This window comes from Peromyscus eremicus, chromosome 4 (genome assembly GCF_949786415.1).
Source record: "Peromyscus eremicus chromosome 4, PerEre_H2_v1, whole genome shotgun sequence".
Taxonomy (NCBI): domain Eukaryota; kingdom Metazoa; phylum Chordata; class Mammalia; order Rodentia; family Cricetidae; genus Peromyscus; species Peromyscus eremicus.
This window is the reverse complement of record NC_081419.1, coordinates 138,174,566-138,195,721: the sequence shown is the minus strand read 5'-3', so window position 1 is coordinate 138,195,721 and position 21,156 is coordinate 138,174,566. Positions and strand designations below refer to the sequence as shown.

At 48.6% G+C, this 21,156-nt stretch overlaps 2 protein-coding genes across 4 annotated transcripts; one reads left to right on the top strand and one right to left on the bottom strand.

Moving 5' to 3' along the window:
• Window positions 1–66: 66 nt before the first annotated feature.
• On the top strand, window positions 67–13,631 carry Acot8 (acyl-CoA thioesterase 8). Its single transcript, XM_059261903.1, has 6 exons — window positions 67–298; window positions 1,810–1,946; window positions 7,015–7,240; window positions 10,851–11,008; window positions 11,534–11,728; window positions 13,387–13,631. The coding sequence occupies exons 1-6, from the start codon at window positions 171–173 to the stop codon at window positions 13,503–13,505; spliced, it is 963 nt and encodes a 320-aa protein (XP_059117886.1). The 5' UTR covers window positions 67–170; the 3' UTR covers window positions 13,506–13,631.
• Snx21 (sorting nexin family member 21) lies at window positions 13,290–21,156 on the bottom strand. 3 transcript variants are annotated; one of them, XM_059261900.1, is made up of 3 exons: window positions 20,831–21,156; window positions 20,286–20,443; window positions 13,290–14,699 (listed from the first exon to the last, which is right to left on the bottom strand). In XM_059261900.1, the coding sequence occupies exons 1-3, from the start codon at window positions 21,087–21,089 to the stop codon at window positions 14,025–14,027; spliced, it is 1,092 nt and encodes a 363-aa protein (XP_059117883.1). In that variant the 5' UTR covers window positions 21,090–21,156; the 3' UTR covers window positions 13,290–14,024. The 3 variants fall into 3 exon arrangements, with proteins under 3 accessions (XP_059117883.1, XP_059117884.1, XP_059117885.1); XM_059261902.1 differs by having other exon boundaries at window positions 14,575–14,699; window positions 20,293–20,443; XM_059261901.1 differs by lacking the exon at window positions 20,831–21,156 and having other exon boundaries at window positions 20,293–20,407.

Genomic DNA, 21,156 nt, shown 5'->3' with positions numbered 1-21,156 from the left:
CACTCTGCAATTGACAGGCACATCGACCAATCACAATCTGCATCTTACTCAGCGACGCCTTCGGGATTTCCGGCCGCTGGGGCGACCTGCCGGAAGCGCTGTGCGCCTATATAAGTTTCCGCGTACCTGGACAAGTGTAGTGTCTTCCGCGCCGACAGTGAGAGCTCAGGATGTCAGCGCCAGAAGCCCCGGGGGATGCGGAGGGCGACGCCGACCGCGACGACCTTTCCGGAGACCTCCGTAGTGTGCTGGTCACCAGCGTGCTCAACCTCGAGCCGCTGGATGAGGATCTCTTCAGGTAGCCGGCTGCACCCTGAACCAGGCCCGCACCCCTGTTTCAGTATAGAGAGTTGCGATCACCGCCACTTCTCGGTGACCCCCCATTTCTGGGGTTAAGAGTTCTGTTCAGGCTTCAAGCTCTGCGGCAGTTAGGAGAAGGGGTGTCCCTGACACCCGCCCTTGCTGTACCAGGAGGCAGGGTCACTGGGTTACCCTGCTACAGGGCAGCTTAGCTTGGTGGAATCAATCCATCGAGGGTAGTGATTTGCCTTAGGGTACTCAGCGGATCGGTTTTTAAAACCAATGCACAACTCTAATTAACTCACTGCCTTTTTTCCTGCATCCTGTCCCTGCACCATTAACTGGGGTCTGCTAAGTCATTACTTATCCTGGAGTATGTTTTCTCCCCGGCATCACTGGAAGTTGGTGATTGCAGTACGGGTTTATAACAGTTTTTTTGTTTTGTTTTGTTTTGAGACAGGGTGCCACTCTATGATCCTGGCTGTCCTGGAATTCACTACATAAACCAGGTTGGCTTGGAACCCACAGGGATCCACCTGCCTTTGCCTCCTGAATGCTAGCAGGACCTGGCTGGTTAGTGACAGTTTTTTTGAGACAGGGTCCTCTATATAGTTCTCCTTGGCTGTCATGGAACTCTTTGTAGACCAGGCTGACCTTGAACTCACAGAGATCAGCATGCCTCTGCCTCCCAAGTGCTAGAATCAAAGGAATGCACCATCATGCCTGTTTAATGACAATTTTGGTCTCCACAGCTCTCTGATTTTATCAGAAGCTATCTTAACTTTGATCTTTCTTTCTTCCATCTAGGTAATTATAGCTTCCTGGGCCAGGAGTGGTTTTCAAAATGTATTATAATGAAAAATGGTATCTTCAGGGCTGGGTTGTAGGACTCAGGGTTCAGGCTCCAGCACTGAGCAAGCCCTTTCACCTAGAAAGCCAGGCCAATTTGTTCATCTGTGTTAAATTTCACAACCTCAGACCCTTGGACAGTTTTTTTGTTTTGTTTTTTTGTTTTGTTTTTTGTCTTTTAATGAGGTAGATGGGATGTCTCAGGGCCTTTTTAGCACTGAAGCCAGTTCTTGGGAAGAAATGCCTTGTCAGTTAAGGAGTGCCGGTGACAAGACTTCATCCATACAATCCAGCTCCAGACCTGCTTTTGGGTACCTCATGTCCATTCAAGGCCTCAAGCGACTTCTGGCCTCCGCCTTCCCTTGGTTTGGGGAAGGGAAGAAACTATGGACTTGAAACTGCCCAGGACTGGTAATGGTTGAGTTGTGTGAACTTGCTCTCTGTACTCCTGCTATAAATCGAGGGATCTAGTTTGTTATGCTTGACCGAACGAAGTCCACAGAAGGCTTGGGTAGACATAAAAACTGAAGTTTTATGCTGTGACCTAAGAGTGTTTGAGAGCAGAGTCCTTGGCTTTCCTCAGGCTCTCCGTGAGAGATCCTTCACTGAGGCTTATGGAGCACTCCTCCTCAAGTCTTTTCCACTTTCCTCTCCCCACAGAGGAAGACATCACTGGGTACCCACCTCCCAGCGGCTCTTTGGGGGTCAAATTGTGGGCCAAGCCCTGGTGGCTGCAGCCAAGTCTGTGAGTGAAGACGTCCATGTGCACTCCCTGCACTGCTACTTTGTTCGGGCAGGTAAACCCCCTACCCTGGTTCCTTGCCTGTAGCCACCCTTGATGGCCCAGCAGTCACTTCTTCCTGGTTCGGGCAGGTAAACCCCCTACCCTGGTTCCTTGCTTGTAGCCACCCCTGATGGCCCAGCAGTTACTTCTTCCTGGTTTGAGCAGGTAAACCCCCTACCCTGGTTCCTTGCTTGTAGCTATCCTTGATGGCCCAGCAGTCACTTCTTCATGGCTTTGAAAGCTGACTCAAGAGAAAGGAGAAGAAATAGGAGAATCAGAGAAGAGAATGGAGAAGGGAGAGGAGATTCCCTGAAAGGTCCCTAGGGGGCTGAGGATGTAGCTTAGTAGTAGAGCACTTGGCTAGCACATGAAGGGGACTTGTGTTCCATCCCAACTACCAAAAAAAGCAGGGAGGCAGCCCATCATGTTGGTTCAGGTCTCTGGTCTTGGGAGGCCGAGAAAGGCTCTGGAAGCAACCTAGATCCTTAGCACACTCCCTGAGACCCACTAAGTACTTGTTCTCTGGTTCTTTTTTTTTTTTTTTTTTTAAAGATTTATTTATTTATTATGTATACAGTGTTCTTATGTATACAGTGTTCTGTCTGCATGTATCCCTGCAGGCCAGAAGAGGGTGCCAGATCTCATTACAGATGGTTGTGAGCCACCATGTGGTTGCTGGCAATTGAACTCAGGACCTTTGGAAGAACAAACAGTGCTCTTAACCTCTGAGCCATCTCTCCAGCCCTGTTCTCTGGTTCTTAATGCCACAGACTAATGCTTATCCACTCTTGGTGGGCCTTTCCTTGTAGCTTTTCTGTTTTTTTATTTTCTGTTGAGATAGGGTCTTATTTTGTGTGGCCCTGGCTGGCTCCAGCCTTCATGACACCAGGCCTGGCAATGTTCTTCATTCATTCTTTTTGCTTTTTTTTTTTTTTTTTTTGGTTTTTCGAGACAGGGTTTCTCTGTGTAGCTTTGCGCCTTTCCTGGAACTCACTTGGTAGTCCAGGCTGGCCTCGAACTCACAGAGATCCGCCTGCCTCTGCCTCCCGAGTGCTGGGATTAAAGGCGTGCGCCACCACCGCCCGGCTGCTTGTTTTGTTTTTTGAGATAGAGTCTCACTGTGTATGCCTAACTGACCCGGGACTCACAGAGATCTGCTTGTCTCTGCCTACCAAGAGCTGGGATTAAAGGCATTTGTCCTCTTTTATTTTCAAAAATAGGTATTTGCTTATTTTTTTAAATGTATGTGTATATGTATATGCCTAAATGAATTTATATGCACCACGTTGCTTTCCTATTGTCTGAGGAGGCCAGAAGAGGACATTGGATACCCTAGAATTAGCAGTTGCAGGGGATTGTGAGCCACCATGTAGGTGGTAGGAACCAAACACGGGTCTTCTGCAAGAACAAAAAGTGCTCTTAACTGATAAGCCATCTTACCATCTCCCTTTTCACTTTTTTGTTATTGTTTTGAGACAGGGTGTCACTGTGTAGCCTGGCTAGCCTGAAACTCACCATTTAGACCAGGCTGCCCTTGAACTCACAAAGATCTGCCTGCCTTTGACGCCTGAGTGTGTGGGACTAATGGCTCTCTTCTTCAGTCTGTATACTCTTCTAGGGTCAAAACTGCTAAATCTTCAGAGTACCATCAACTGCTATTGGGCTAGGAGGTGGGCAGTTTGGGTTGGAAATTCAGTTTCAGCTTTATAATAATTACTAGGGTCATGGAGATCACCTTCTTCTGCTGAGATTGAGGAGAGACAGGACCAGAGATATTTCAGTAGGATCTTTTAAACTCTGAAAGCTCTGGGCTCAGACATAGGGCAGTTCTCATTGCAGACTCTTGGTCTGGGCTGGTGATATAGATCAACAGTTGCAGGGCAGCTTGTAGCTGGAAGTTTTCCTGTGTCCCACCCGGCCCTGAGATCCGCAGCCACTTATAAAATAATCACTCAGAGGCTTATATTAATTACCAACTGTATGGACTATGGCAGGCTTCTTGCTAGCTAGCTCTTTCATCTTAAATTAACCAATTTCTATAAATCTATGCCACATGGCCGAAGTGTTACAGGTCTGCTGGCATCTTGTAGCTCCTTGAGCTGCTGGCTTGAGTCTCCCCTGACTCTGCCCTTCATTTCACCGTATCTCTGCTTGGATTTCCCATTTGCCTCTAAAGCTGCCTTGCCATAGGCCAAAATTAGCCAAGGGGAGCAACACATATTCACAGCATACAGAAAGACATCCCACAGTAGCAGCTTGCAGAGTGGAGGCCCTATGTTCATCCCAGGACCACTAGGAAAAAACAATAATAATCAATTTAAAAATACACCCCCCCCCCATAAACAACACTTACTTTATACTCTTTCCCTAGTTTTAGGGAATCACTGTATTTCATATAGCCTAACCAGCTGGTGGTGGCGCATGCCTTTAGTCCCAGCACTCAGGAGGCACAGGTAGGTGGATCTCTGTGAGTTCAGGCTAGCCTGGTTACAGAGTCAGTTCCAAGATAGCCAAGGCTACACAGAAATCTTGTCTTAAAAACAAACAAACAAACAAAAAAAGAAAATATTGGGTGACCAAACCTGAGGACTTGCGTTAAATCCTCAGACCCACATGGGAGAAGGGCAGAACTGACTCTTGCAGTTGTCCTCTATAGCTCAGTTGGTAGAGTGCTTGCCTGATATGCTGAAACCCTGGCCTTAATCTCCAATGCCAAATAAACTGGGTGTGGTAGTTGTTAGGGTCCTGGAGAAGTCTCACTAAAGACCACCACTCACGTATGCAATCAACGAGAGTGTTTATTACCAGTATGCTGGGGCAGTCCCTCTTACACAAAGGCAAAATGTTGACAACCCACAGAGGCTCCCAGGCTTCTTTTAAGCACAGCTAAGGGGAGTTCCTAGGGCAGTTAGGTCATTTCAGATACGATTGGTTTAAGCAAGTGGCAATCATATTAGTATATTCTGATTGGCTAGGGCTAGTCAGGGGCTGGTTAAGGATACACCTTTTCCATTTTTGGGCAGGCCTAGACAAGTCCCAGGCTTTGTCCTTATTTGGTTATCACCTTGAGCTCAGTGTGATCATTGGGGTTCAGGCCAGTACCAGGCCTCCTCATCCTTGCTGTCTGTCAGGGTGTTGGAGATTGATTGTCCTTTGTTCTCGGCTCTTCCTCAGAAACTGCTTGCTCATTCTCAGGAAACTGAAATTGAGGCCTGCTCTCGGACAGAAGGCTGAGCAGCCTGTCATGGCGTCTGCTTGGTCCCTCTCACTGGTGTGTTCTTATAATCCCAGAATTCCAAGAAGTCTAGGCACAGAGATCAGAAGTTCAAGGTTGTTTTACATAATGAGTTTTACAAGACCCTGTCTCAAAGAAGGAAAACAAGGGGCTGGAGAGATAGCTCATCGATTAAGAGCACTGACTGCTCTTCCAGAGGACCTGGGTTCAATTCCCAGCACCCACATGGCAGCTCACAATTGTTTATAACTCCAGTTCCAGGGGATCTGACACCCTCAACAGACATACATGTAGGCAATGCACATAAAATAAAAATAAATAAATCATTAATAATAAATTAATTTTTAAAAAAAGAAAAGAAAAATTGGGAGTTGAGGGTGTGGCCCATTGGTAAAGCTCTTCCCAGGCATGTGACAAATCTTGGGTTCCATCCTTGGTATTAGGGAACATCAGTAGGACCCACCCAGGACACTTCACAGATATGGAGGTGATGGAGAGCTTTCCCTTCCCAGCCTTCCTTTTGCTTTCCAGTGCTATAAAGTGTTTGAGTGGTTACTGGGCCTGGCCCAGTCCTTCCCTATATGCTAGTTGAGAGGGATTTGTGCTTCATTTCAAGACAGCCTCATGTGTCCCTGGCTGGCTTCAGACCTGCTGTGTAGTCATGGGTGACCCTGAAGTTCTGATTCTCCTGCCTGCACCTCCTGGGTGCTGGGATTACAGGCACACATCACCACACCTTGTTTACTTGGTATTGGTTAGAACCCAAGGTTTCCTTCATGTTAGGCAAGTACTATACCAACTGAGGCATGTCTCAGCCCAACATTGGCCATACTGTGATTCTTCCAGCCTAGTGAATGACTGGGTTTTGTTTGTCTTTAAGCTAGATTATCTAGTCTCTTGGAATTCCGATCCTTCTGCCTCAGCCTCTTGCAAGTTGGCATTACAGACTGATCCATAAGTATAATAATTGGCTTTAGTTTTGATTCTAAAATCAGGGAACACTTAATTTAAAAAATAGAATAAGTGTGGGCCCAGCATGGTGGCATACGCCTTTAATCCTAGCGTATCCTCTGCAGAGTGAGTTCCAGGCTAGCCACGGCTACACAGTGACATTCTGACTCAAAATCAAATCAAAAGGAAAAGAAGGAGATATTAGAATAAGTGTTTCAATGAGCCAAGCAGAGGAGGTTGGTATTTATAAACAGAGAAAGGCTAAAACCATAGAAACAAGAAGCGAACGGTCATCTCAGTTACTTTCCTTGGGGATGGAGGTGTCCTTCGGTGGCGAAGCACTTGCCTAGCATGCATGGAGGCCCTCGGCAGCCCCAAACAGCAAGGACTTGGCTACTGACTGACAGCTCTTCTAATGTTCTGCCTGTTTCAGACTTTGTACTAAGTGGAGAAAGCAATTGTGTGTCTTAACCAATCACACAATTGTGGACCGTCCCCTTCCAATTGGTTCTCCTGCAGCATCCCCAGGCTCACAGCCTCCATCAGGGCACACCTAGCACATCTGTTTTCTATTGTGGAGATGCCATACTCCCATGCCTGTCTGGGTCTCTGCCAAAAGCAAGTGATAGCAACATATTGAGAAGTCTGTCTTTAAAAAGAAAAACAAGAGGGGCGTGATGGTAATTCCACCTGTAATTCCAGCACTTGAGAGGTGGAGGCAAGAGGATTGCCCTGAGTCCTAGGCCAGCCTAGGCTATAGGGTGAAACCTTGTCTCCAAAGAACAGCAACAAAAATGAGGATGAGTAGAACAGAGTTGTCTGCTTACCAATTGATGATGACAGACAGGGCCTATGGACTTACTCAGGGTCACCTTGTCCCTTCTGTCCACTGCAGGAGACCCAAAGGTGCCAGTGCTGTACCATGTGGAGCGGACACGAACAGGAGCAAGTTTCTCAGTGCGCTCCGTGAAGGCTGTGCAGCATGGCAAGGCCATCTTTATCTGCCAGGCCTCCTTCCAGAAGCTGCAGCCCAGCCCCATGCAGCACCAGTTTTCCATGCCCGCTGTGCCCCCACCCGAAGAGCTGCTGGACCATGAGGCCCTCATTGACCAGTATTTAAGGTGAGACCTGAGGACTCCAGGGAGGTGGCTTTTTGTTGTTGTTTTTTAATTTTCAAGCTTGTTTTATTCTTTAGTTTTTATGGTTTTAGGGCTCAGACCTAGGGGCCTCATGTGTGCCAGGTAAGTGTTCTACCACACAGCTATACCGCAGAGCTTATAACATTTACTACTTTGACCTATAGTAAAAATCACATTTAGGCTCTGGGTATGATCCACATGCCTTCAAAGACAGGCAGATCTATGAGAATTCAAAGCTAGCCTAGTCTACACGGGGAGTTCCTGGCCAGCCAGCTAGCCCTATGTAGTGAAAGCCTGTCTTTCAATAAAAAGAAAACAATACTTAGATGGCTAGATTTTAATGCATTCTGATATTTCCATACTATTGTCTGTTTCTTCCTAACAATTATTACCATGTGTGTAGTGTGTATGGTGTGTTTGTGTATGTGCATGCTACAGAATATGGGGCACTCAGGATGACTCTGGAGTTGGTTCTCTCCTTCCACCTTTATACGGGTTCTGGGGATGGAGCTCAGGTCATCAGGTCTGTATGCCATCTCACTGGACCCCCATTTCTTTTATTTTTATTTTTTTTATTTATTTATTTATTTTTTTTTTGGTTTTTCGAGACAGGGTTTCTCTGTGTAGCTTTGCGCCTTTCCTGGAACTCACTTGGTAGCCCAGGCTGGCCTCGAACTCACAGAGATCCGCCTGGCTCTGCCTCCCGAGTGCTGGGATTAAAGGCGGGCGCCACCACCGCCCAGCGTTTCTTTTATTTTTAATTAGTGTATATTGTATGAAGTAATGGGTTTCATTTGGACAGTTTCAGGGATGTATATAATGTATTTTTATTATTATTTCCGCTTATTACCTCTCTTGTTCCCTTTCTCTTCCCATATAGTCCCAGGGCAGTGTTCTCTCTCTCTCTGTCTCTGTCTCTCTTCTCTCTCTCTTTCTTTTGAGACTGTTTTCTCTGTGTAAACCTGCCTGTCCTGGAACTCTCTGTAGACCAGGCTGGCCTCTGCCTCCCAAGTCCTGGGTCTAAAGGCGTGTGCCACCACTACCCAGCAGTGTTTTCAGACTCTGGCTCCTACTCATTAGTGGGCCATGGAGCCCCTAAGTGGATCCTGACTATCTACTAAAAATATAAACTAGATTCCAGCACTTGGGAGACAGAGACAGGTGGATCTTTGTGATTCCTAGGTTAGCAAGGGCTACATAGTGAGACCCTATCTCAAAACAGTGGGGGTGGGCTGAAGAGATGGCTCAGCCATTAAGAGCACATGCTGCTTTTGCAGAGGGCCTAAGTTTGGTACCCAGCACCCACAGGGTGGCTCATAGCCACCTCTAATTCCAGTTCCGAAGGCTTTGCCATCCCCTTCTACCCTCCATGCGCACTAAACATGAGTGTGGTACATGTAATACATGCAGATAAATGCTGATACACATAAAGTAAAAACAAATTATTTAAAAATTTTATGTCCATGGGGGGCTGGGGGTTATACTCTGTGATAGAGCATGTGCTTAACATGCCCAAGGCTTTAGGTTCAACACCAATGCTGCATGCACATATATGTATATAGAAATATATGTATTTTATATACAGTATATATAAGCAGAAAAGGAGATATTGGAGTCCACTGTGCAATTTTAATTTCAGTTGTGTTTCTTGTTTGTATTAGCATACGTGCATGTGTGTGCTGGGTCCTAATGTAAAAGGCAAAGCTTACACTCATCCCGCAGCCAGCACAGGCCTGGGATAGCTTTACTGTTATGAAGATATTGGCTTGGGGCCGAAGAGATGGCTCAGCAGGTAAAGGTACTTGCTGATGATCTGAGTTCAATCCCTGGGACCCATAGAAAGGTGTAAGTAGGAAACTGATTCCTTGTATCATCTTTGCGTACATGCTGTAGAACATGTGCATACTGGCCCTACTCATCCATAATAAATAAAAATATTTTAAAAAATTGACCCTGGGTTCAATTCTTGTACTTGAATCCAACAATAAACATTTTTGCAGCCACTGGGTAAATAAATAGCCTCCAGTCCTCTGACTGATCCCTCCTACTTCAGGCCTATGATGCAGCAGCTTTGGAGTTCATATATGGCAGGGTGAGTGTCCTCCTCTGGGACCCTGTTGCAGAGTATGGCCTACTGGTCAGTATCTTCACTTTAGTGTCTTCTAAATATTTTGACTCTACCTTGGTAAGATATATTTCTCACTGAGATCACAACAAATAAAGTTTGACAAATGCTGGACTATGGGGCAAGAGCTCTGGATACAGACACAGACACATGGCTTCTGGCCAGGGTTGTGGCCTCTGTTAGTGCCTACCTGCTATGGGACTTCCCCATCCAGCAGCCTCTCAAGGCCCTGAATTCTTCATCTAAAGTATGGGAGCAGCCATTTCTCCAGCTGTGCCAATGGGCAAGAGGTCCTGTAGCATGTGCTGGACACTGGGGTAGCAGCAGGGCATGTGGATGGGTGTGGGTTCAAGAGCCTGAACAGCCAGGATTCAAGTCTAGACTCGGTCTTTAATATCTGTATGAGCTTGGGCAAATGCTTGCCCACTCTGAGTCCATACCTTTGGTTATAAATGGAGCTAATCATAACTCTCACCTCATAAGGCTGCTGTGAGGATTAAATGAGGTAAGAGGTATATAGGCACTTAGCAGGTGCTATGTGAGTATTATACCACTAACAGCCAAGAATAAAACACAGGGCTTGGTATGCACAGAAATAAAAATAATGTATTCTTGTTAAAGGAGCCTGAATTTAGGACTGTGCTCATCAATAAGGTAGCTACTAACCCTATAGGCTATATTAAATTAATTAGCTAGAATGAACAGTTCTTTTTGTGTGCGGTGCTATGGATCGAATCCCCGGGGCTTTGTGCATGCTAGCTCTCTGTCATGGAGCTGCATCCCCATCCCACATCCCTCATCAATGTTGTTCTTTAGTTACAGTAGTCACATTTCAAGTTCTCAGTCTCATGTGACTAGTGGCTGCCATGGTGGACAATGCAGATGAACAGTCCACCAGATGGGGTGGGAAGAGCAGAGCCTACCAAGAGCACTGAGGGGTCCATGGAAATAGTGTCACCCCAGCACACAGGCTCCTGACTGCTCAGGATAGAGAATGCAGACACATGGGAGACTTTTCTTCAACGTTCGCAGTAATGAGTGGTTGATGTATGAACTGTGTGTGGGTGCAGACTGCCTGACATCAGATCCTTCATTCTCTGAGCAAGCTACCTGGGTTTCCTGTGATCATGTCTCTTATCAATTGGAGTAACCACACTTGTCATGTGACATCCTGGCAAGGAGTGGGTTATGTTCGTGTGCAATGCTTAGGTTGGTGCCGAGGTCTTAAGACAGTCACATCATCTTTCTCGTGTTTCAGATGGGAATAGGTTCAGAGAGATAACTAACTTGCACAAGGCTGCCTGGCTGAAGTGATGAGGAAGGGGTTCAAACACTATATTGCTTTGCCAGCTCCATGAAGAAGCTTTGCAGGACAGCAGCCCCTGTGGACAAATGGTGGGGACCAGAAGAGGCAGCACAGAGAAGCTCCCTCTCCTTGGGCCTCCTTGTCCCTGTCTTTACTTTCAGGGACCCTAACCTCCACGAGAAATACCGAGTGGGGCTGAACCGAATTGCTGCCCAGGAGGTACCTATTGAGATCAAGCTAGTGAACCCACCCACCCTGAGCCAGCTGCAGACACGGGAGCCCAAACAGATGTTCTGGGTGCGAGCCCGGGGCTATATTGGTAAGAGGACCCATGAGTTGGAGAAAAACACTCCAAGTGTCTATTTGCCCTTGTTGCTAGAGTATCCCACTCTCTCTTTGGGCCCATTTCCTAATCTGAGTTCTGCAGAATTTGGCTCTGTCTCACCAGAGCCCTTACCCTTTAACATGAGAATAATGAGGTGACTGTAATCCCATTGTTGGCCCTTTCCTGGGGGAAGCAAGGTACCTTGCTGAGGTTCTTATCTAGGTCAGCGGCTAACCATAGATGTCTTTGTGTAAACTGGAAGGTGCCTGTTCCAGGACTGCAGAGTGGTTGGGGATGAGAGACTTGGGAAGAATGGATTTGCATTTGTCTTACCCCTGGCCTCCCTAGTCCCCACCTCCTTTATCCTTACACACACACACACACACACACCCCAACCATGGGCCAGGTGTCCTTGCACAGTGACTACTTTGTGTGTGGTAGTCCTTTTCTCCCCACCTCCCTGCAGATCCTGAGCTGCAGCCAGGAGCCCAGGACTGATGGGGTTGGGACCTGTTGCAGGGGAGGGCGACATCAAGATGCACTGCTGTGTGGCTGCTTATATCTCTGACTACGCCTTCCTGGGCACAGCACTGCTGCCCCACCAGTCCAAGTACAAAGTGAAGTTCATGGTCTCGCTGGACCACTCCATGTGGTTCCATGCCCCGTTCCGAGCTGACCACTGGATGCTCTATGAGTGCGAGAGCCCCTGGGCTGGTGAGTGTGGGCCTGGGGGCCAGTGTCCTTGGGATGGTAGGGAACTTGCTTTATTTGTAGCTGTTGCTGCCTCTTCCTGCTTTCTGGGGATGCTGCACAGGGCCCTTGCACTGCTGCCCCTCCAAAGTATCCAAACATGCCAGGAATGATTGAGTTTATCTCAGAGACCCAGTGCATGTGCCCAGACCACTTTAGTTTCCGTGTACGAACTTGGGAAAATCCTGTGTCCTTTCTGAAGCCTTTTCTTTTTTGTTTCTTTTTTTTGGCAGGGAGGGGCAAGGTCTCACTATGGAGCTCTGACTTGCCTGAGATCCATATCTCTGCTCTGTGAATATTTGTGTGCTCCTGCACCCCAGCTCTTTTTTTTTTTTTTTTTTTTTAAACCAACTAGGGTCTCATGTAACCCCTGTTGTCTTGAACTCTATATGGAGTGGAGTCTGGCTTGGAACTACTGATCCTCCTGCCTCTACCTCCCAAGTGCAGGAGCCACCATGCCCTGCTTCTCACTTTTTTCATCTGAATAAATAGGGTTATATTTGACAGCACTATCTAAATCTAGTAAATCATCAGGCTGCCACTTGAGGGAGCTTTTTCTAAACAGATTGCATTCTGCCCCAGCAGGTCCTGGATCAGGTCCAGGAAACTGCCCTTTTTGTTTGGTTGGTTTTGGTTTTTCAAGACAGGATTTCTCTGTGTAGCTCTGGCTGCCCTGGACCTTGCTCTGTAGATCAGGCTGGCCTTGAACTCATAGAGATCTGAATGCCTCTGCCTCCCGAGTGCTGGGATTAAAGTGTGTGCCACCATGCCTGGCTGTAAACTGTGTTTTAAGGAGCTCCCTGAGTGATTCCATGAGTTGGCAGGATCTGGGAGGGCACTCAGTGGTCTCTAAAGATGCTCCTGTAGCGAGCCAAGAGAAACCCAGACTCATTGATGTCTATGTTAGAGCCCTGGCTCTTTTATAATGAAGTACACTTCAAAGGAAGAAAAGCTTTGCTTTATAAAACGGACAAAACTTAAGCAACCCCTTACAGTCAGGAAAGGGTTACTCAGATACCACCAGCATCACAGGACAAGATTCAGACCTTGAAGTTAGGACACTCAATCAGCTTTGGCCTGATCCTTGGGGCCAAGCCTGAGCCTCTTTGTACTTTAGTGTCATTGTCTGCAAAACAGTACAAGAAACAAAGCCCAGGCTCTCTGGCTACAGTTAGAGCTGAGTGGGCTCTGCTGCGTGTAAAGAAAGCCGAAGTTAGCTTCTTAAGAATAACTATCTCGGGCCAGAGCCACCAAGGTTAAGAACCTCTAGATGGAAAGGAATGGGAGGCCATACCTCATGGTCTCAGGTCCTCTCTCAGCACTCCCTCCCTCCCCTTGGTGGTGGATGACCAGCTGGGAGGACTTGCTTGGCTTATTACAAAAGGAAAGAATGGGATTTCTGACCGGTGGCCTGAGAAGCGGCATCTGCTTGGCCAAGCCTGTGGAGACTGTTGTCAGTGCCTTTCTCTGGTCTTTTGAGGAAGTGAGCACACATAGGAAAGTGCTTTTAGACCATCTAGTACCCCCGTGTGGGGCAGCTCTGCCCTGTGTCAAACCCCTCCGCGGGCAAAGCAGGCTTGTGCTGAAGCAGAGGCCATCCTCACCCTTCTCCTTGCCCACAGGTGGCTCTCGAGGGCTAGTGTATGGGCGGCTGTGGCGTCGGGATGGGGTCCTTGCTGTGACCTGTGCCCAGGAGGGCGTGATCCGATTGAAACCGCGGGTGTCAGCGAGTAAGCTGTAGTCAGACATAACTGGCTTGGTCTGGGCCTTAAAGAACTCTTGCTACTGCCATTTCCAGGGCAGGAGTCACAGCTGAGAGCTGGGCTTCCTGCCTCTCACATCCAATAAAGAGATTGCTAACACTGGAGTAGCTGATCCTTAATTCCCCTGGGCAGAGCTACAGCCCCCTCCTGTCTCTAAACTCCAGGACTCCAGCAGTCCCCACCCTTCAGCCAAGCTGTTTTATGGGTGTAGAGGCCCATGGAAAAGGAAACATTGATCCTGACCTCGTGGTAGGCTGAAGAGCCAATGCCAAAACTTCCGAATCCTTGTATCATCCTAGGGTAACCCCAGCCAAAGCATGTTTGGAGTCCAGCCCCACAAAACGAATTCCTCTCAGTCTGCTGCAGACTCTTTTTGGAACTGCTTTAGGGGCTCCCATAACCCCTTTCAGCCCCCGGTTGCTCACTGTGTCCTCTACGGCCCCCAACCCCCTGACCTGGGCAGCCCCTGTCCCAGAAGTGGCCTTAAGACAGGTAAATTAGTCCAGCACCTCTTTGATGAGCAGCTCCTTGAGGCTGGGGGGTGGGATAGGGGTAAGGCCTGCCTCCTGTAGGGACTGAAGCTGGGCCTCCGTCTGCCGTTTGTCTAGGCCCAGGCGCCAGGAGAGCCGGACATGGGCCTCTAGAAAGGGTGCCAGGAAAGGATGAGGTCTCTTGTCCCCCAGCAGCTGCAGAGCCTTCTCACTACATGCTCGCGCTTCCCCAGGATCCTCCAGCTCCTGATGGCACACAGCCAACCCAGCCAGAGTCACCAGGGGGCGGTCTGGGCCAGAAGGGGTGCCCAACTGGGTCTGCAGTTGCCAGGCGTTGGCCCAGAGTGCCAGAGCCTCGCGATAAAGGCCAGTGCAGGTGAGGCTCTGCGCCCGCCGCAGCTCGGGCAGCACGAAGAAGTCCTGCAGGTCTGGAGCATGGCGTAGCTCGGGCACTGCCTGCAGGTGGCTCAAAAACTGTTCAAAGGCCCGGCTCCGGCGGGCAATGGTTTCTGCGGTAAAGTTCCGGCGCAGGCGCTTACGGGGGAAGGAGATGGCAGCCATGGGGCCCCGGAATTGCCTCTGCAGGTTTCTGTGCAGCCGCTCAAAGTCCGAGTAGCGGCGGGAGATCTGGGCTGGCTGGCGATCTGGTGGCCCTGGGCCCATCACGGCGAGGGTGTAGAGCTGTAGGGAAGGTGGATGTCAGGACTGATGTAAACCGTCTGTGGGTCCTTTCCCTCCCTTCCGCACTCCTGGCTTTACTCTTCCACCTCAGCTCCCCCCCCCCCCCCCCCGGACTGTCTAGGAGGGAGGACGCTGCAGAGCAGTGGCCAGGAACCCACTCCCATCTTACCTGAGGCTCCTCTGAAATGACCCAGGCCCAAGGCAGCACAGGGGAGAAAAAGACAGAATTGAACTTCAGTGTCTGGGGCTGCCACCTGCTTACTGCTTCTGGGAAAGTTTTCCCTGCCCCTAGGGAGTTCGTTCTTATGAGTTCACTAAACCAGGACTCAGGTAACCCCAAGTCAGCCTCCTTCCAGTGATCTCAGTCAGGCCAAGCAGGAACCCTCAGATCTGTCTCTGCTCTAGGGAAAAGTTCCTAGGTCAAGGTCATTGTTTGCTCAGGTAGGGAATGTCCAAGTATTGGTGCTCAAGGTTTTTAGGTGGCGCACACTGGAGTATACTGCATCATAAACAGGGTGGTTCCTGTTTCTGTTGGCTTCCTTTCTTTTTGGTCCTCCATGGTGGCCCCTAATTCACTAATCTGGCCCAGCCTCCTGAGTGGAAGGACTAAAGGATGTGTCACCATGCCCAGTCCCTTTAATTCTTTTTTGTTTCTTTTTTTTGGAGGGGAGGGGAGAGGGTGTGTGTTGTGTGTGTCTTGTGTTTGGGCACACATACCTGAGCTTGATACCATAGCTTACAAATGGGGGTCAGAGGATAACTTTTGGGATTCGGTTCTCTCCTTCCATGATGGATTTGGAGGACTGAGCTCTTGTCATCAGGTCATGACAAGTACTGGGCTGTTTTGATGGCAAGATTGTGTTTTGTTTTTTGGGAGTCGTGTGCTCCTGGCTGATCTCAAACTTGTTATGTAGTCGAGTGCTGACATTACAGGAATACAGCACCACACCCAATGTATGAGGAGCTGGGGATCGAAGCCAGGGCTTTGTGTATGCTAAGTAAGCCACACCTCCAGTCCTCTGGGATACACTGAGTCCAGGCTAGCCTTGAACTCCTCCTGGTGATCTTCTTGCCTCAGCCCTGAGTGCTGAGATTACAGGCACAAACCACCAGGAATGGCTTTTCTTTCTTCTTCTTCTCTTTTCTTTCTTTCTTCTCTCTCTCTCTTTTTTTTTTTTTTTTTTTGAGCTGCGGGTCTTGCTTTGTTGCCTGGTGGCTTTTGACCTCCTAAGCTCGAGTGATCCTTCTAAACAGCTGGGATACAGTCATGTGCTGCTATGCTCATCCTTTCTACTCTTTTTTTTTTTTTTTTAAAGCACAACTTGGTGCTACTCTAACAACATTCATCTTTATTTTTAGGAAAGAGCCAGAAATCTCAGTTCAGAGCACTCTTCAAGGAACAGTGTCTGGGCAGGGTTTAATGAACCCTGGCCCTTCTAGGCACGCTGTACCACATCTTTAGCCTCAAACTGTGTGTGTGTATGTATGTGTTTCTGGGGAGTGAACCCAGGGCTTTTCCCCACGTTAGGTAAACATCTACTACTACTGAGCTATATCTCCAGTCCCTGCCCCCCTTTTACAGGAGACAGGGTCTCATGTAGCCCGAGCTGCCTCAGACATGCTGGGTATCTGAGGATGACCTCCTCCTAATCCTCTTTTCACACACTATAGTTACGCCTCACCATGCCTAGCTTTGTGTGTGTGTGTGTGTGTGTGTGTGTGTGTGTGTGTGTGTTCTGTAAGACAGGGTCTCACTAAATTGCCTGAGATTGCTTTAAATTCACTATGTAGCAAAAGCTCCAAACTTATGACCCCAGTCTCCCAAGGAGATGGGGTTACAGACCCGAATCACTGGCCTGGCAACTCTATTTCTTCTCTTTTTGACAAGTAGTGCTATAGAGGTGGTTTTAAACTTATTTTAGAAAAAGAGGGTTCTTTTCTTTAATGAACAATGTTATGAAAGCAGGACTGAGGCAGAAGGATTGAATGCTCAGGACTGCCTGGGTTCAATACCACCCCGGGGCACTTAGTGAGACTCTATCTCAAAATACACATTAAAAAGAAGATTGAGAATATAACTCAAGGGTAAAGCACTTGCCTAAGCATGCACAAGGCCCTAGTTTCAGTACACACACACACACACACACACACACACCACCACCACCACCACCACCACCACCAAAAGGTAAGCCAAGAGTGGTATAAGTTACATTTTATTTATTTTTAATTGTATCTGGTGTGGTGTGGCATGGTGTGTGTGTGTGTGTGTGTGTGTGTGTGTGTGTGTGTGTGTGTGTGTGTTATATTTGTGCACATATGCCACAGTAACATATGGAGGTCAGAACAACTTTGGGGGGGGAGGGTCACTCTCCACCATGGGTTCTAGGGATCAGATTGTCAGACAAACACCTTTACCCACTGGGCCATTTCCCTGGCCCACCAGCAACATTTTAAAGGAGACAAAAGCTGTAAGGATGTAATCATTCCTGTTTGGTAAACACTAGCAAGGATGTCCTGAGAACCAGAGTAAGGATTAGTTAGGGCTGATGAGGATTGACGCAAGCCGAGGGTTTAAAGGGGCGTCTGCAGGTGTTCCATATGAAAGGGCTACCCAGCAAACCCAGACATTTCCCTCAAATGTGTCCAGTGCAACTGCTAACTGTCCCCTTATTCCACTTAGGTTTACCTAGCCTTTCTTCTTTTCAAAGTTCATAGTGCATTTTATAAAACCTGTTCTATACCTATCAACTCTGCATTGCTCAGACACACCGCCTACGGAACGTTTTCTTTCTTTTTTCTCCCAGGCTGGCTTTGAACTCCTGATCCTCTTGCCCCTATCTCCCAAGTACTGAACACACAAGTCTGCACTACCAGGCCTCACTCTTTTCTTGTTTTCTACAGTTATTCACACCCTAGAAAAGCTGTTTTCCAAAGGACATACTTTAGGAAGAGCTGCTCTGCAGTAGCCTTTTATGCATCCAGGTTGATTTTTAAAATTTTAATATTTTTATTCTTTGAGAATTTCATATATGTGTATGACATATTTTGATCATATTTACTCCCTACTTCCCTCTTTTTATTTTTACTTTTTTGCCAAAGACCTTTTTATATCTATTTATTTCACCTGATGCTCGTAACGAGGTAACAGTGATTGTGGTTGTCGGGGCTCAGCTGCCCCTCAGTGGCAGAGTACTTCCTAACATGCATGAGGCCCTGGGTTCCATCGGAAGCACCTCGACCCCGCTCCGCCCACGGTGTGACTGTTGTTCTGTTGACTGCCCTAAGTGCGGCCTCGTGCTGGACCAAGTACTTCCCCAGTTAAGTGTCACTTCATCATTGTCAACAGCACTGCAAGGAAGGTGTCTTGTCTGTCATCTGAGGAAGCAGGTTCCAACAGGAGTGAAGGGCACAAAGACTGGCCCAGAGATCTGATTCTAAAACCTGTGCTCTTGACCTCCAGGAGAAGAAATATGGAGACATGGGTGCCCACTGCACAGAGGAGGTGGCTTCATTTTCTAGACACAAGTCAGGACGGGAGATGGCCCCTGCCCTTCCTTAAGCCTTTCCATCTAGGTCCCCAGAGTCACCCCCATTCTTTTCTGAGAGCCGCTCTTTGCTGACTGATCCGTGGTGTCTCATTCCTGTGCATGACCCCTTACCCACTCCAGAGCTCTGGAAAGTTTGCCACTGAAGACTGGACCATCAGGGGCCAGGAGTGTATAGCTCAGTGGTAGAGCATCTGCTTAGTGTGCATAAGGACTTGATCCTTAACAAGATATAAAGCCTGCACCATCTATAAATCCCTGCACTAAGTGGAACAGTCACCCCATGGGCGTGGTCCTTGTTACTAACAGCAACAGAGAGGGGTGGAGGGACCCAAATATGAGCCAGGGCTCCAGGGCTCCAGGCCCCCCCTGTCTTGCTGAGTCAGAGGTGGAGGAGGGTGTGAAGAGGAGGGAAGTGACAAGCTGGGAGCTACCACTGCCAGGACAGGACCAGCTAGCTCAGATGGGTTTCAGACTTGGAGGGAGCAGGACCTGGCCAGTCTCTCCTGCACAGCAGGAGAACAGGGACTCCAGGCCCAGCTCCGTACCCCTCTGTACTCAGCTCCGTAGTCCTGATGCTGCTGGAGGTGGGAATGCTGGAGAACTGATTGTCAGGAGGTTGCTGCAGGCCCTAAATACCTGACATTTCCAACCTAAAGTTAAATAAGAATCCAGGCCGAGGGTCCCTTGTCCAAAGTGCTTGGGACCAGAAATATTTCAGATTCTGGAATATTTGCATCTACACAATGAGATTTCTTAGAAATGAGACCCAAATCTAGATACAAAATCTACAAAGTAAATAAAAAATATTGTTTTGAGACAGGCTCTCATATATTCCAGAAGACTGTCCTTGAGCTTACATATAGCTGAGGCTGATCTTGAACTCTCGATCCTCCTCCCCATTCCAAGCTCTAGGACCAAGGTGTGTGCCACCACACCCAGTTTATGTAGTGGTGGGTATACACTCTACCAACTGAGCATTATTACATCCTGGCCCCTAAAACTCATTTATATTTCTTATGTACTTTGGGTTTTTGTTTCTGAGACAGGGTTTTATGTGTCCCAGCTGGTCTTGCTATGTATCTGGACTGGTCTGGAGCTCCTAATACATCTGCCTCTACTTCCCAAATGCACCAGCACACTCAGCTCTGAAGGTAGTTTTATATGACTTGCAGGATTTGGGATAAAGCTCAGTTCCAGAGCGTGGTAGGCAAGTGCTGTATCAATGAGCTACATTCCCACTTGGTGTTTGGCCCTTTTGTGTGTGTGTGTTGGGGGAGGGGGGGCGTCTAGATGTGTAGCCTTAGCTGGTTTGGCACTCACTCTTTAGCCCAGGTTAGCTTTGAACTTGTGACAGTCTTACTGCCTCAGCCTTTCAGGTCCTTATGCAATATTTTTAAATGGGCCTACATGTCAAGCATACTTCACATGAAGTTAGATGTGGAATTTTCCACTTGTGGCATCATGTTGACACTCAAATGCTTAAGATTTTCAAGCATTCCAGATTAGGGAATCTGAAACTATATAGCTACCATTTTAATATTTCACAATGCCAGACAATGCCAAGGGTTCTTTGTGCCCGGTCTCATTTACCTCCTGCTATAATCCTGTGAACTGTTCTACTTCTCAACCGAGGAAACTGGGGCCATCAAGGTTACAGAACCCACCCGAGGTGAAGCCACTGATAAAATATGTGGGATGTGAGTCAAGGCTGACCTGGATCCAAAGCGCATTTCCTTAATCCTGACCCATGCCACTGGGTCTCAAGTCTGTGTCTTGCCGCAGGTGACAAAAATCCACGGGGTACTGGACAGCACACACCAGTTGTGACAGGAGGCAGCTCCTTAAAGGTCACTTTCTCACTGTCATTTGCCTGAGGACTTGCTCAAGCTACATCCATCCCCTTATCCTGCCTCAGTTCCCCCTGGGTGTAAAATGAGGACAGCCATTTATAACTGCATAGCCAGAAAGCTGTAGTGTTCAACACTTTCTCAGTCAGACTTCTAGACACAAGCCTAAGGGTTCTTGGGACCTCACTCACCACGTACTTGGAGGGAGGGTCCTTGACAACATTGGCGCTGGTCACCTCAAAGAGCAGCCGCTGTGGAACTAGGGTGTTCCGAGACTTCTTCCAGAAATCCTGCAGCTGCCGAGCCAGGAGTTGACTGCCCCGTTGTCCATCAGGTGGGGGACTTCGTTCTGCACAAGCACATGACCAGTCATGTTAAGGGGCTAGCTAGCGCTGGGGTTAATGTAAACAAAATGCCATGACCTCATTCACGCCAGCGAGATGGGCTTTATCCCAGCGCCTGGCTTACAGCAGATGCTAAATATCTCCACCCAAATCAGCTAGCACGCCATACATTTGTTTCCCTGGTCCTGTGCATTTAAGATCCACAAAAACCCTGAGATGGGGTGGTTCCCATGGTTGTGACTCAAGGTCACACAGCCAAACGGTGTCTGGAAACGCTTAAGGTGTCAAGAGTTTCAGGCAGATAACTCAGCCCCCGAGATGCTCTCGGAACGCAGCCAGCGGGGAGGCCTAACCAAGCCCGGAGGTTCCTGTCTTCGATCTCCCGCACTCGCCTGCGTCTTCTCCCGATGTCCCGTCTCCGGAGGGCAGCGAGTCGGGGCCGGCCTCGTCGTCCTCGTCGTCCTCGTCCGGGTCATCCTCGGCACTGGTGAAGCTGAGGGTGCCGCTGAGGCGGGAGGACAGGCCCTCGGCGTCGTCGTCCTCCAGCTCGGAGCTTTCAGGGAACTGCTCGGCCTCGGGGCCTGCCGCCGCCTCCCCGGGGCCATCGCTAGCCAGGGCGTGTCGCAGCCGGTGCAGGAGCCGCGAGGCCATGGCACCCGGGGGGGAGCTGGCTAAGCTCGGTCCAGGGCCGGAGAGGGAGGGGACCCCCGCCCGGAGA

Bases quoted from the DNA above. Each gene is read 5' to 3' on its own strand.
- Acot8 (XM_059261903.1), top strand. From the start codon at position 171: ATGTCAGCGCCAGAAGCCCCGGGGGATGCGGAGGGCGACGCCGACCGC. The intron at 1,947-7,014 runs GTAAACCCCCTA...TGTCCACTGCAG, and splicing joins CTGCTACTTTGTTCGGGCAG to GAGACCCAAAGGTGCCAGTG. The intron at 7,241-10,850 runs GTGAGACCTGAG...CTTTACTTTCAG, and splicing joins CTCATTGACCAGTATTTAAG to GGACCCTAACCTCCACGAGA.
- Snx21 (XM_059261900.1), bottom strand. From the start codon at position 21,089: ATGGCCTCGCGGCTCCTGCACCGGCTGCGACACGCCCTGGCTAGCGAT. The intron at 20,444-20,830 runs GCGAGTGCGGGA...GTGCTTGTGCAG, and splicing joins GACATCGGGAGAAGACGCAG to AACGAAGTCCCCCACCTGAT. The intron at 14,700-20,285 runs GTGAGTGAGGTC...CCTTCCCTACAG, and splicing joins ACCCTCCCTCCAAGTACGTG to CTCTACACCCTCGCCGTGAT.